Raw genomic sequence first — 15880 nt, forward strand, 5'->3', positions numbered from 1 at the left:
GTGAATGCAAAACAGGCCAGAGACCAGCAACTGTGTTGTGGAACCTCCTCACTGTCTAAAATGTGCAGCCATCTCCAAAGGCACAGCTCAACAATTTGTTGGAATAGTCTCAACTTTCTTGAGTAGATGTAACAATAATCAATAAATTCAAGTCAAGGATAAAACATTTGTTTGATGTTTGACCCCATCCACCAAACATTAAAAACTTCCATCCGTGCTGCAATTTATAACTTAACCAAGATGCACATTTGCAACTCACCAGTGCTCTTGAGATAGCATTTTGTAAACTCTCAACTTTCTACCATCTATTGGATTAAGGCAGCAGAGACAAGTAAGCACCACAACTTGCAAATGCCCCTCCAAGTTATCAATACTTGAATACAATTTATCAGTTACTTGGAACAATATCACTGTTCCTGCACTGCTATTGGATCAAAATCCCAGAACTCTTCCCCTAACAGTATTGTGGGTGCACAACCAGCTGGACTGCAGTGGTTCAGGAAAGTTGCTCAGCACCACCTTCTTCAGGGCAATTAGGGGTAATCGACAAAAGACAGTCTAAACAGCGACATCAATATTCCACTCTGTAATTTTTGTACCAGTGCTGACTGCGGGAGCCTCCTACCGCTCACAATTCAGCAAAACCGACGCCAGCTGGCAGGCCCGCCCTTGCAGCCCGTTCCCGTCACCGCATGTGCCAAACGGTCGAAGCGCCTGTCAATCACCGCCAGCTGGTGCCTGCTTCCTCTGATTGGATGGCCCTGTTGTTGGGGCTGGGGAGGAGGGGTCAGGGGTGAAAGATGTGAATGGGTGTTGTGGCCGGTTGTCGGGCCAGGCTCAGTGAGCTCTCCAGGTGCTGCTACTGCTGGGCGAAGGGAGGGCACAAACACACAGGTACAAAGTGTACCACCTCCGAGCCAGGGCTGCTGCAGCTGATGAAGGCTGGAGTCTATCGCCGAGGTGACAATATTTCATTCTCATCAGCTCTGCCAGACTGTCAGCTTCACATCCCAAAGGTTCGAGATTTGCAACGGTGCTAACTGCACCGACTTCGATGGGATTATGTTAATAACGGCGCGGTGTCAGCACATCAATCGGATAAGGGGTTCCAGCTGTTTAATGATAATAACTAGTTTCATCATGATTTTATTTTAAATTTATTTTTTCGGGGGTTTTTAAGGGTAAAATCAATACGTAGGAAATAGATCAGGAATGCAATTTGCAATACTGCTACAAGTGAAACATTTGATTGGGTGCACAGTTTTTGTGATACCTTTTTCTTATTATGATCAGTTTTGTTTAGACATTGTGGAAATAACGCTGTTTCAAGATTGGCAAATAGCAAACAGTGCACCAGTTCCTAGAATAACATGAAGTGCGTGCCATTGGAGGTTGATCATTTGTTATCTCATATATAAGGCTCTGAGATGGTCATGTTTCCCATCCAAGCGATGTTATTTTACCAGTAGGTGCAAGACTGCACTTATCGTGTACTGTGTTTTCCAGGATGAGAGGAGACGATCCGCTCGCTGGCATGAGGAACCTGAAACGGTTCAGCGATAGAGCTACTGCCTGCAATTTTTTCCTACTTGGGGCTGCAGACTTTCGCGATCCAAATGATCACATCCTCTCGCAGGAAGACTTCGACGAGATAACCGACTTCAACGACCTCCCGACCTCACTCTTTGCCTGTAACGTACATCAGTCTGTTTTTGAAGAAGAACAAGCAAGGGTATGTATGGCCATTGCTAATATGAATGCAGTTGAGTTTGAAATCAAGTGTTCTGGCGTTGTTTATATAGTTGTTATCAGTGCGTTAGATGATCTTAAGACAAAACATTCTGTTTATTACCGGGCGCGGAAATGATAAAAGATTTTGTTGATAACTGCTATTGGAATATAAGGAAGAATCGTGGAATCCAGGGAAGATTTTCTGAAGTCAGGAGTTTTGATATAAGCTACCAATCTTCCAACAGGCCATTGACTGTTTATCAAGTGCTTTTTTGGGGGTGTTAACTGCAGTATGAAAGTGGTCTTTGAATTGATTACCTGAAAAGAGGTTAAAATGTTGAATTTGCAACCGCACGGAGTAGATGAGATGAATGGCTTGGGTGCATTTATGGGGAAGGTGAACTCGGTAAGCATATAAGGTTAAATGAAGTAGGGAGGAACGTTGTTTAGAATAAATGTCAGCATTGTCCAGTTGGCTGATTGTACAGCTTCCTGTGGTGTAAATTTTGCATAATCGTATGTTAATCTGTTTAAATATTTGAATTTTTCGTCTTTGCTAAGTTGTGCTATCAGCCCCTACCCTGCAAATGGTGTTCTGCAAAGAAGAACACACTGCTAAACATTTCAGAAATAAAGACTGCTTACCAATCAAGCCTGATTTATAGCAAACATTTGGAAACTGTTGAGTAATTCACTTGATCTATCAAGGCACTAACTATCCCAATGTGCTATACCATGCAACACCAAATTCCATCTCAGTCACTGAAAATTGAATGTCAAGTTTATGTTTTGTTTCAGCACTACACAAAAAAACTAAAAATGCAATGATTTCTGCTTTAAAGAAATGTTTCCATTTTATGTTTGAAATCCTACGACTCCCTGACAATAATACTTTACTGCTTTGTTAATGGAAGCTTGAGCCTGCAGTTGCAATGTGGCAGTGTTCCTCCAAATGACAAAGTAAACTTATAGCACAATCAGACAAGGTACAATATAAAATACATGTAAACAATGTACTATTTATAACACATTGAGGAAAACTACTGACCCTGTGCTATTTTTAGATATAGTGCAGAACGCTTCTATAGTTCTGCAAGATTTACTGTCTAACAATCCAGCAGATACAATCTCTGTGTAGAGTGTAATTCTTCACTTTCTGCATAATGACACATGATGCAACTTTAAAGAATTTAAAATCAATTCAGCACATCTTATTTTGAAAAAATGCAAACATACCGTAACATATAAAAATCCACATAAGCACTCATCTATTTACAGTTATTACAGTTGTGAGTATAGATTCTGTTGTTTGTTTAAAACAATTTAAAATTCAATAACTAACTGTAGAATTAGGTTTATTTTCATTTTCTCCTAAATTCTTTGCCATATTGAAATACGCATCCAAATAAGGATTTAAGCTCTAAATGTAAGGCTATTACATCCCAAAAATAAAATAATCTATTTTTGTTCCTGGGTTGAGTGAACATTTTTAGCTCCCAAGTGAACACTACATGAAATATGTAAAAAATTTTGATTCAAAATGAGTTCCAGATTTTGGGAGTGCAATCTAGGCCCTGTGAATTCCAGGATGAGTATTATTTCTAGTGTTGTTTTTAATAGAATTCACAAAAAAGTCACAGTAATATTTTCATTTTGTTGAAATAGTCCTTGGTACATTGAGAGGTAGGCTGAATTTCCCATCTCAGTGAAGCAATTTCAAGTTAACTGACCAATTCTGTAAAATTAGCTCTGTTCAAACATGAAGCCTTTTACTGGCTCCTCGCTGACAATAAACTCTTTCAGCCTTTAACATATCTTCTAATGAACCCATTAAAATAAAGTGAATTGTATCTTCAACATTTAAGTGTAAAGTATTTCTTTCAAAATAATTATCTAACAATAAATACCAAAACGTGCAATTCTGGTCTCCTTCCTATCAGAAAGATGTTGTGAAACTTGAAAGGGTTCAGAAAAGATTTACAAGGATGTTGCCAGGGTTGGAGGATTTGAGCTATGGGGAGAGGCTGAACAGGCTGGGGCTGTTTTCCCTGGAGCGTCAGAGGCTGAGGTTCCCTTAGATTCCCTACAGTGTGGAAACAGTCCCTTAGGCCCAACCAGTCCACACCGACCCTCCAAAGAGGGACCCACTTTCCTCTGACTAATGCACCTATCCCTATGGGCATTTTAAAATGGGCAATTCTCCTGACCTGCACATCTTTGGACTGTGGGAGGAAACTGGAGCACCCAGAGGAAACCCACACAGTCACCCGAGGCTGGAATCGAACTTGGGACCATAGCGCTGTGAAGCAGCAGTGCTAACCATTAGTTTATAGAGGTTTATAAAATTATGAGGGGCATGGATAGGGTAAATAGGCAAAGTCATTTCCCTGGGGTGGGGGAGTCCAGAATTAGAGGGCATAGGTTTAGGGTGAAAGGGGAAAGATATAAAAGAGACCTAAGGGGCAACTTTTTCACACATAGGGTGGTACGTGTATGGAAGGAGCTGCCAGAGGAAGTGGTAGAGGCTGTACAATTGCAACATTTAAGAGGCATTTGGATGGGTATATGAATAGGAAGGGTTTAGAGGGATGTAGGCCGGGTCCTGGCAGGTGGCACTAAATTGGGTTGGGATACCTGGTCGGTATGGACAGGTAGGACCGAAGGGTCTGTTTCCATGCTGTACATCTCTATGACTCTATAATCAGTCTCCTGTGCTACATTAATGATGGTTGTTCTGATGGCATCTTTGACCAGAACTTCAAATGTTAGACTGTACATTCAGTGTTACTCTAAGTTATGCCTGGTTGAAATGCAATTTGATTAACTGTTGCTGCTTTTATGTTGGTGTTATCCATGTTATTGCTGCTGACTGTTGCTCAATAACAAAGATTAATCCTTATTATTGTATCATTATTACAGGTTTAGCAAGAAGTAATATTGGAACACTTTATGTCAGCATGTAGAGTCCTCTTTTCCAGACCTGTGATATAAATAGGAATCTGAGTAAATAAAATTACAATATACTGTAATTGAGTACTGTAATTTTCAAGACAAAACACCTACCCAAAATGATACATTCTCTAAGTTTTATGAATGAATAAAATAGCTTTATGTATGTATAAATAAAATAGCTTTCTTTGGAATCACTGGTACAGACTAAGTTGGGCCAGTCAGGTAAGTTTGGTATCCTGACAAGGTTTTCATAGGCCTCTTGCCCAAGTACATTTCAAATTGGAGCCAATGAGTTTCTTTCCAGGAATAGATGCAATAATGTGCAAAGAATATTACCTAACAAGTTAATCACCCGAGTTGAGTTTCTTGCTAATCTTGTAAAGGCAGAATTTTTCACTCTATTGTTCGGAGTTAAAAAAAATAATATGCACAGATATTGACTTTTTCCTGGTGTTGTGCCTGCCACACAGTGTGTTTTACCTCTTGTATCCAGCAAAGAAACTGTGAGTCAATACTTAATAGTAATAAACAATCATATTTATTTATTTAACACAATTAATATTATAATAACAATACACTACAAACTAATAATTTACACTATAAATCTAATCAACTGTTTTGTATTTTAATTTAATCTCAATGACCATATGCCATCACACTAAATCTTGGCCTTCTGCTGATCTTTGTGACAATGATTGTCTGGTTGTCTTCTCCTGCTGGTCTCAGGGGTGTCTTCTCTTCACAGTGGTTGGTCTCAAGTTTCCATCCTGAGGTGGTGTTGCAGCTCTTCTTATACTTAGGAGCCTTTGTGCCCTTTTAGGAAGGTCTGCAATGTTCACCAATAGATCGGTTAAGGCTCGATCACCCTGATCGATCGGACCCAAACAGGTGTTGACGTGACAATTGCAAGGTGATCCTTAGGCATCCATTCCTGGAGTGTTAGGCACATGTAGGTTAGGTAGCACTTTCCAAATAAGGGTGTGAAATGCCCCTTTGTCTGGTTAATAATTCGGTGTTTCAGATTATCCTGGGGTTAGCATTTAGATGGATTCCATTCAATTCAAATTCAAGTGCATGTTCTATGGTCTGCAGCTGTTGGGTCAATTGTGTACTGTCTATCTGTAGCTGCAGCTTGTCTGGATTCTGCAGTTTGTTTATTTCAGAGTCTTTGAGCAGTCACTTTTGGCCAAGGCTTGCCTCATTTTCCCAGAATGCCTCATTTATTGTCCCTTTTCTCAGAAGTCCATCATTTTGAGTGGTCTTTCTGACCACACTAGGTATATGGCTGGCCAGTTGCAAATTATGGATTTCAGTTGTAGCAGATTATTTAAACTGCAGGTGCATCAAAAGTGGAGCAAGTATTTCTATCTACCCTGAAACTTATCTATTGGTCATCTAGAAGAAACTATTGCTTATTGTCCAGTAGACCAAAGAAACCTGGATGGCAATTGATCTGTCCCTAATCCAGAAAACCCTTAAGAGGCATCGTGTCACATAAGTCATTTGTGGTTCTCTGGTATGACAACATGGAGAATGAAGGTGATGTCTGCATTGGTACCATTTAAGTTGACAATGAGGTGTTAGACCTATGTAAATGTTTGAAGTTCAACCACAGTTTTGCATACTAAGCATGGGCATTTCCAAGTGGAAATCTATACCTGCAAATTAATGTAAGCAATTATCAAGATCTAGCTTCTTAATAATTTCCTTCAAAGATTAAGTTTATACATAGAAATGTAGAAAATAGGTGCAGGAGTAGGGCATTTGGTTCTCTGAGCTTGCACCACCATTCAATATGATCATGGCTGATTTTGCAATTTCTGTTTTCACTCCCACTTTCCCTCCATATCCCTCGATCCTTTTAGCCTCAAGGTCCCTATCTAGCTCCCTCTTGAATATATCTAACAAACTGGCCCCAACAGCTTTCTATGGTAAAGAATTCCACAGGTTGACAACTCTGAGTGAAGAAATTCTTCCTCATCTCTGTCCTGAATGGGTTACCACTTATTCTTAGACTGTGACCCTTATCACTGGCCATTCCCCTAACATTGGAGTATTCTTCCTACATCTAGCTTGTCCAGTGCCATGAGGATTTTATATATATCTGTGAGATGCCCCCTTACTCTTCTAAAAAACATGTTAAAAAACAAATACGAACAAGAGACAATTTTCATTTATGGATTGGAAAAAGGAATAATTTAAAAGATAAATCATCAAACACAACATTTCCAGCAGAAATGCATTATCATTCACAATGCATCCAGAAAAGATGTCTTGGCCAGCTTTAAAATTACAACTTTGATTATTTTGAAGAATTCTTTTATAGATTATACTGGCAAGGCCAGCATTTGTTTTCCATCACTAATTTTGCTTTGATAGAGTAGCTTGCTAGGCCCAATACTGAGGGCAGTTGAGAATTGACCGTATTGTTGTGGGTCTGGCGTAACACTTGGCTAACCAGGCAAGGATGGTAGATTTCCTTCTCTAAAAAGTATTAGGGAACAAGATGGATTTTGCTAATAACTGATGATAGTTTTGTGATAACTATTAATTGAGCCTAGCTTTATATTCCAAACTTAATTTTGAATTTAAATTTTACCATACACCATGATGGGAGTTGAATCCACTGCCTCAGAGCTTTAGCCTGGACCTTTGGAATACCAGTTCAGTTACATTGCCATTGCACCAGTTGTCTCCTGGTTTATTATAATACTTATCTTCTAGATATTTTGTTCAGGTAAACTTATGGTAGCTATTTTAGAACTCTTAGCATCATGGTTAAATTATTATCCGATGGTTCAATGGATGTATATCCATCCCAAAGTGTCTGTGATTTTCTGAAAATATGCTTCAAACCAAATTTGACAGTCTGTATGAATTAAGAGATAATAAATTAAAAGATCTAGAACATTTTTGTTAGCCTATTTATAAAAGCTTAAATTTGCATTGCACATGACATGATTTTGTAATTCGTGAAAATAAACTTGTGTTTTCTCTTGAGTGTGAAACTCAGCATCTGTGGTAAATTAAATACTCACCATTTGTCATGATAACTTAGGCATTCTAGTGTCTTAAAAGTATATCTGACGGACTTCTACGGTGGTCACATATTACAACCAATACCAATAATATGAAAAGGAAGTCCACTTCCATGCCAGGGTTATATTGATCATAGTGGTGCTCTTTATAGAGGCACAAATGTCTGTGCCTCTGCAAATTTATTATCCTAGTGCATTTTTGTTTAAACAGATATAACCATAGTAACTTAGATTCATTGAGTCATACAGATGTACAGCACAGAAACACACCCTTCAGTCCAACTTGTCCATACTGACCAGATATCCAAAATCAATCTAGTCCCATTTACCAGCATTTGGCCCATATCCCTCTAAACCCTTCTTACTTATGTACCCGTCCAGATAAATGTTGTAATTATTAAAACCCTTAAGAGTTATGACTTGTCTGTCTTGCAACATTATAATTGCCTACTCTAAAATTAAATATGAAGCATTTTCTTTTAAAACAGTTTGACCATACCTGTATGAATGATCCTGGGCCACAATCAAATGATAAACCTGAACCACAATTAATTATAAATATAGTAACATGACATCCTTTCTTAGTGTATATGCAGTACTTGATTCTAAGTTTTTGATCAAAAGAACAGAAATATGTTGACGTTCTCAGACTGCTCAACACCCAACCCCACGGTATGGAAAGCATTGAGAAAGCCTTCTCCATAGCCACAATATGCTGGAGGTGAGCTAGATTTGTAAACAGTGAGATTTTCATTGTTTAGGAGGAAGTCCTGCCCTGGGGAACTGCAGAGTTCAGAGATGTGAACTGCCAGGAGTACAGGAAGAAGCTATAGAGGATCATGGCTGACCTGAAAAGTTAAGTCCTCGGATGTTAGCACGTAAAGGGTATCCAAGGAAGCAGGAGAGGGAGGCACGGGGCCAGGATCTGTTAGGTGGTGACATCTTGGCAGTGTGGATACCTCTGGTAAGTGCAGGGCACCTCCCAAAATGATGTGTTGTCCCTTCCTGCCTTTTCTCACAATGGTAATTAAACATTCTGTGCCCGCCTTTGTCCAACTTCTTATGCCAACCATATTTTTGACTGACCTGCATATTATTCAGGATGATAGCTTGCAAACGTGCCTGAATGACTCCTATTTATTTATTTATTTATTTAAATATGGCAGGCAGCTAATTTTACATTCACCATGCTAGCATATTATCGGAGTAAGCTTGGAATTGTGTATTAAAGTGTATAACTCTTTTACATTTCCCGATTGTCAAACATTTGGCATGGACATTCCACCTTGAGTTTCATAGAAGAACTAAGCAGTAACAGGGAAGATTTCAATGCTATCATTTCTTGGACTCTGAAAAAGACCTAATCTCTCAACAGGGAGAAAGTGAGGACTGCAGATCAGAGCTTAAAAATGTGTTGCTGGAAAAACGCAGCAGGCCAGTCAGCTGCCTCATGCCCATCCATTTTATTCCCACCATGGAAGTGACAATTTTGTTTATGTCAAAATTACAGTATTATTTTTACAAATGAATGAAAATAGCTCCAATTTTTGTAGTAGTCATATTAATCTTTTGGCACTTCATTTTAAAATAAATCATGCAATCAAGATCTGAAGATGTGGCTTGTTGATGCTGTCTAAATTCTAATAAAAGTATGGAGTCAAAAATAAGTTACGTTGAATATGATTCACTATAATAGGCATACCTGGGACATAATTGGATTAGCCTTGGACATAGGTATTGGCATGTTACAAGCCATTGGCAAATGCCCAAGTTAATGGTTAAGGGCAATAATAGATTATAATAAAAATAACACAATAGATCACAGCACAGATTGTAGCAAACTCCTATGACTTTGTGACCCTTTGCCCATTCCTATTAATGACTGAATGCAGTTCAGGTCATTTTATTCCAAATGCAGTCAGATTTAGGTACAGTCATAATCACAAAGTACTGTTTGTGCTCACAGCACCTTTGCTTTGACGTGTGTCAGACTCTGTCTGGTTTCAAGACTGACGAATAAGCCATGGTATACTGATCGAATTCCAATTATATTGCATTTGGAAATGGCAGATTTCACATTAAACTGGATTCTTTTGGATACAGTTAATTTGGCCAATATGGAACATTTGCATTTGAATTTTGATTCCTAACAGTAGCATGAGAATATAGATCTTTTTAATGGCTTTCACCAGAGCCGAATGTATCTAACATGGGACAATCAGTATTCAACAGCAGGTTATATTTAGAGAGAGATAATACTTCTTTAAAAAAATGCCTTTGTTAAGCCTTCCTTATTTTCCATCAGATTGTAATCAGTTAACTTACAACAAAATGTGTATTGGCATTATTTCTGCATTGTCATAAAGTAATTTTTGTTTTAAGTATTTTTCAAAACTTAAAAGTCTATGAAACACTGTCTTGTGATAATGCTGCTCTTCAAAGAAAGATTTTCATTGGTATGATTGCAAATGAGTAGATTATATTTTTTATACTTGTCATGCTCGTCCAACATGAACAACTAAATGTGGTACTGGATGGAACACTAGCATCAACCTATGTAAAATATTTCCTCTGTACACTAGGTGAATTCATAAAAAGCACTCTTAATGGAAGTATATTCAGAGTTGTAATGACCCATCTGAGGAACAGTTGGAACTTGGACCTGGGTCTTTCAATCCAGGAGTAGGAACACTCCAAATGTGGATATTCTCTCACTTTCCCATGTTATATTCCATTTTCAACTCATTTAACCTGTTCATTTCTCTTTGTAACCTCTTTTAGTCCTTCTGATAGCCTTCATTCCCACCTAACTATATCATCAGTGATATTACACTTTGGTCTCTTTGTCTAAGACATCAATATGGTTTGTGAGTAGTGCAATGGGCTGAATGGCTTCATGTTGCATCGTATCATTCTATGATTGTGTTTGCATGTACTTCACAAATTCTATTGTCTTTAGTTTTGATCTGTTGCATCTTTAAGTGATGTGCACAGGAAATGATTCAGGGATCATTATTGTTTATTATTTATTATTTATGTAAACTGATTTACACTCTGGGAATTGCAAGCAATTCGGTAGGAATACACATTCTTCTTGGATCACCAGATACAATGAAGGAAAGAGGCCAGAATAAAATAATACAACTTTAAATAAGTAAGAAGAAACAATAGATTTGGTTTGGATGCCGAACTAATTATCATTATATTAACTGTGAAAAGTTAAAAATCACACAACATCAGGGTATAGTCCAATAGGTTTAATTGGAAGCACACTAGCTTTTGGAGCGATGCTCCTTCATTAGCCACTACCCTTGTCCAACACCGGCATCTCCAAATCATTAACTGTGAATGTTTTGTTGTGGGAGCAAAGAAGGAAGACTGTAACAATACAATATATGAAAGGGGAAGTACACTGGATCATAGAGATGTACAACATGGAAACAGACCCTTTGGTCCAAACCGTCCATGCCGACCAGATATCCCAACCTAATCTAGTCCCACCTGCCAGCACCCAGCCCATACCCCTCCAAACCCTTCCTATTCATATACCCATCCAAATGCCTCTTAAATATTGCAATTGTACCAGCCTCTACCACTTCCTCTGGCAGCTCATTCCATACATGTACCACCCTCTGTGTGAAAAAGTTGCCCCTTAGCTCTCTTTTATATCATTCCCCTCTCACCCTAAACCTATGCCCTCTAATTCTGGACTCCCACACCCCAGGGAAATGACTGCCTATTTACCCTATCGATGCTCCTCATAATTATGTAAACCTCTATAAGGTCACGCCTCAGCCTCCAACGCTCCAGGGGAAACAGCCCCAGACTGTTCAGCCTCTCCCTGTAGCTCAGATCCTCCAACCCTGGCAACATCCTTTTAAATCTTTTCTGAACCCTTTCAAGTTTCACAACATCTTTCCAATAGGAAGGAGACCAGAATTGCACACAATATTCCAACAGTGGCCTAACCAATGTCCTGTACAGCTGCAACATGACCTCCCAACTCCTGTACTCAAAATTCTGACCAATAAAGGAAAGCATACCAAACGCCTTCTTCACTATCCTATCTACTTGTGACTCCACTTTCAAGGAGCTATGAACCTGCACTCCAAGGTCTCTTTGCTCAGCAACACTCCCGAGAACCTTACCATTAAGTGCATAAGTCCTGCTAAGATTTGCTTTCCCAAAATGCAGCACCTCGCATTTATCGGAATTAAACTCCATTTGCCACTTCTTACACTAAAATTGAAAGTGAAAGCTTTCAGCTTGGTGAACATAAAGATTAACTAAGTTTATACTTTTAAAAAACTGTTTTTGTATTTATATATTTTTTATTTTATGTATTTTATTTTATGCATTTTTTTAGTCTCAGCGACTATTTCAATCAAACAATATTATACTTTTGAGGATTTTGTTTTGTACAGAACTTCGATCCCAGAGCTGTCAGCTGTTTGATCTTTGTAAAAAAATTGAATGAACTGCTGATGCTGGAGATCAGAGACAAAAATAGAAATTGCAGAAAAAGCTCAACAGGTCTGGCAGCATCTGTAAAGAGAAATCAGGGTTAACGTTTTGAGTCAAGTGACCCTTTCTCAGACGTTTTGACAGATACTGCCAGACCTGCTGAGCTTTTTGAACAACTTCTGTTTTTGAGCTGTTTGATCTTATTCATCTTGTCTTGATTCAGCTGATAATAACTGACTAGAGGAAAGTTGTGTTGTTGTGTTTACAATCCTGAAATGTAAATTGCTCTGTATTGCATAGAAACTTGTCATATAATTGTGGAAAAACAGTTTAAGATATCTGAATGCTGCTAAATTAGAGCTTAAAAGTTGTACAATGTATTTTCATTTGAGTGTCAACCTTAATACAGACATTTTGATCCAAACACTGGTCTGTTTTAACTTTTCATCTGCTGTTTTTCTTCTCCCTTTAGGTTCTGTGACCACAGATTTATATTCCTAGCACTTAGAAATGTCTATTTGTGCAGTAGATTTGTTTTTCTTTCCACTTGTTTTGTTCCTCTCTCCGTGAGCCACAAATTATCACCTCTGAGGCCAGCTGAGTTGCATTGAAATGAATTTGTTGAGAGATCCACCCTGTCCTTTAGAGAGCAATTATTTTCAACTTAAATAAGCGCAGCTTGTGTCTTGAATTTAGTGAATCAGCACTGTTCTATGTGATATGTAGTGGAATAATGAAATTTAATGTGTTTCTGGGCTGCATCCATAAAGGTTTAAAAGACATATTTCCAAATTGTGGTTTTGTAATTGTTCTTTAAAAGAAGAACTGAATTTTTTTTTAATGTATTCATAGAAAGTGAAAAGTAAAGGTGAACTCAGCATTTATTGCCCATTTCTAATGTCCTGGCGAAGGTGATTCAGTTCTTGGACTGTAGAAATATTCACAATGCTGTTAGGAAGAGAGTTGCAGGATTTTTGACTATGAAGGAATGGAGATATACTTCCAAGCCAGGATAGTGTTGTGGCTCGGAGAGTATCTTGCAGGTTGCAGGGTTATCATGCACCTGCTGTCCTGACTTTCTACGTGATAGAAGTTATAGGTTTGGAAGATGTTGTCTAAGACGTCTTTGTGAGTTACTGCAGTGCATCATTTACAGACTGCTGCCATTGTATCTCACAGTGCCAATCAAGAGGGTTGCTTTGCCTGGGGAGGTATTGAGCTTCTTGAGTGTTTTTAGAGCTCCTTCAATGCAAGCAAGTGAGGACTATTTATCACACTCCTGACTTGTGCCTTGTAGATAGTGGGTAGTGTATGGGGAGGTAAGTTACTTGCCACAGAATTCCTGGTCTATGACATGATCTTGTAGTCAAAGGATTTATATGGCTGGTTCAGTTTAGTTTTTGGTCAATGGTAACCCTTAGGATGTTGACAGTGAGGGTTTCAGTGACGGTAATGCTTTTGAATTTCAAAGGACAATATTTAGATTGGATCCAGTTTGAGATGGTCATTGTCTGGCACCTGAAGTAATGCAAATTTTATTGGCAGTTGTCTGGATGGAAAAGAATTTGCATCTGAGGAATTGTGAATAATGCTGAACATTATGCAGTCATCAATGAATCTCCCATTTCTGATGAAGAGAAGGTAATTGATGAAGCAGATAAGGATGCTTGGACCAAGGACATTACTCTGAGAAACTCTTGCAGAGATGTCCTTGAGCCAAGACAATTGATCTTCTACCATCACAATCATCTTCCTGTGTGCCAAGTATGACCCTGACCAGTGGAGAGCTTCCCCACTGATTCCCATTGACATGAATTTTGCCTGGGGTCAAGGGCAGTCACCTTCTTCTCACCTCTTTTCAACTCACAAATTATAACAAGGTTATAATGAAGTTAGGAGCTTAGTGGCCCTCTTGGAAACTGAACTGAGTATCAGTGAACAGATTATTACTTTGCAAGTGGCACTTGATAACACCATTGACCACTTCTATCTCTTTATTGGACAGTAGATTGATGTGCAGCATTTACCCAGGTTGAATTTGTCCTGTTTTATGTATATAAGACATAACTGGACAGTTTTGATATTGTTTGATAGATGCCTGTAAGAGTGGTAGAGGCAGAAACCCTCATAACATTTAATTTCAGATATCTTCCAACATAATCTAAGGAAACCGGCATTTGAGAAACAATTATGTTTCATAAACCTCATAACAAGTAGAAAGCAAATACATGCTTAGTTACTTGTAGGTCCTCCCCATAGCGGCTACCCCTCTTTTGACTAGTTAAATCTCACCTTGACAAATCAAATGCATCCATAAACTGAGTCATTTCGCATGATTGTTTTATATTCCATCTTCAAAATAATGCAACCTGTTTCCAGTACTAGCACAGCAACTTGAGAGCTTAAAAGCAAGGTATTCTGCAAGATCCTGGGTTTTTCTGTGCCTGAATGTTATGAACGTTGGCTGCAAACCCTTTATTTGTACACCTTGTTCTAATTGACTACTAAACACAAATAACAAACAAAAGCAAAATGCCGTTGATGCTGGAGATCTGTAACAAACACATAGTGGAGGAATTCAGCAGGTCTGGCAGTGTCTATGGAGGGAAGCAGAGTTAATGTTTTGAGTCTGGTATGACTCTTCTTCAGCTACAAATAGCAGTCTCTTTAAGAAAAGCAAACACTTCACAGAGAGCAAATTTTAATATCTTGCAGCCATTCTGTTTATTTTTGTTGCAGAAATTGGCATATCGTATAGAAGTTGACTGTCAGCTCTTTTCAAATGAACCAAGATTTTGTCTAGTCCACTTAAAATATTCAAAAGCACAGAGGAATTCTTCCTGATGTTCTGACTAATATTTATTCCTCAACTAACTTTACTAAACTGATTGTTTGATCGCTATCGTATTGCTATTTATGGGACACTGCTGTACCTTTTGTTGCCCTTCTATAGGAAGGATGTTTTTAAAATTGAGAGGGTGCAGAAACGATTTACAAAGATATTGCTGGGGTTAGATGGTTTGAGATATAGGGAAAGGCTGAATAGGCTGGAGTTTTTTTCCCTTGAGCATCAGAAGGGTAACCTTCTAAAGGTTTATCAAATCATGAGAACCTTGAATCACCAAGGTCACTTCCTCAGGGTGTAAGAGTCCAAAACTACAGGATGTAGATTTAAGGTCAGAGGGGAAAGATTTAAAAAGGACTTGAGGTTTTTCACGCAGAGGGCAGTGCATGTATTGAATGAGCTGACTGAGGAAGTGATGGAGGTGAGTACAATACAAGATTTAAAAGTATAAACGCACATCAGAGGGTTGGTGCAAACTTGATGGAGCAAATGACCTCTATCTGCATAGGGATTCTATGATTCTATGAACTGCTCAGCCTAATTATAAAACCCAATACTGAATCTCAGAACAATCAGATTCAGAACTTTAAATTAACCATTGATTAATAATTTGTAATGTTTAGAATAGACAATTGCTTAACCATTCTATACCTTCAGGTACACATATTCACAACATTGACAGGAAAAATCTTTTCCTTGGCTACTTAGAGAACATGTTCCAAGAGACATTGAACTGTATTTTTGGATTGGTTGTGTTTCCAGTCCGTGATTTAAAATGTGAATAAATCACCTTCACATAATGGGATGCAACAGGTTTTCACAAACAATTATTTTATATTGTCTATTCTGC

The 15880-nt window shown here is 38.4% G+C and overlaps 1 protein-coding gene across 2 annotated transcripts in view; it reads left to right on the top strand.

Annotated features, from left to right (window-relative positions):
• The first annotated feature begins 817 nt into the window (after positions 1–817).
• rcan2 (regulator of calcineurin 2) overlaps positions 818–15880 on the top strand; it is a 370985-nt gene continuing 355922 nt past the window's right edge. The window contains exons 1-2 of one of the 2 annotated variants that reach the window (XM_060851291.1): positions 818–1016; positions 1507–1732. In XM_060851291.1, the coding sequence (XP_060707274.1) occupies positions 1508–1732 (225 nt within the window). In that variant the 5' untranslated portion in view covers positions 818–1016; position 1507. The remainder of the gene's footprint in view (positions 1017–1506; positions 1733–15880) is intronic. The other variant, XM_060851301.1, reaches the window with a different exon arrangement.

The sequence above is a fragment of the Hemiscyllium ocellatum genome, chromosome 3 (genome assembly GCF_020745735.1).
Source record: "Hemiscyllium ocellatum isolate sHemOce1 chromosome 3, sHemOce1.pat.X.cur, whole genome shotgun sequence".
In the NCBI taxonomy this organism is placed as follows: domain Eukaryota; kingdom Metazoa; phylum Chordata; class Chondrichthyes; order Orectolobiformes; family Hemiscylliidae; genus Hemiscyllium; species Hemiscyllium ocellatum.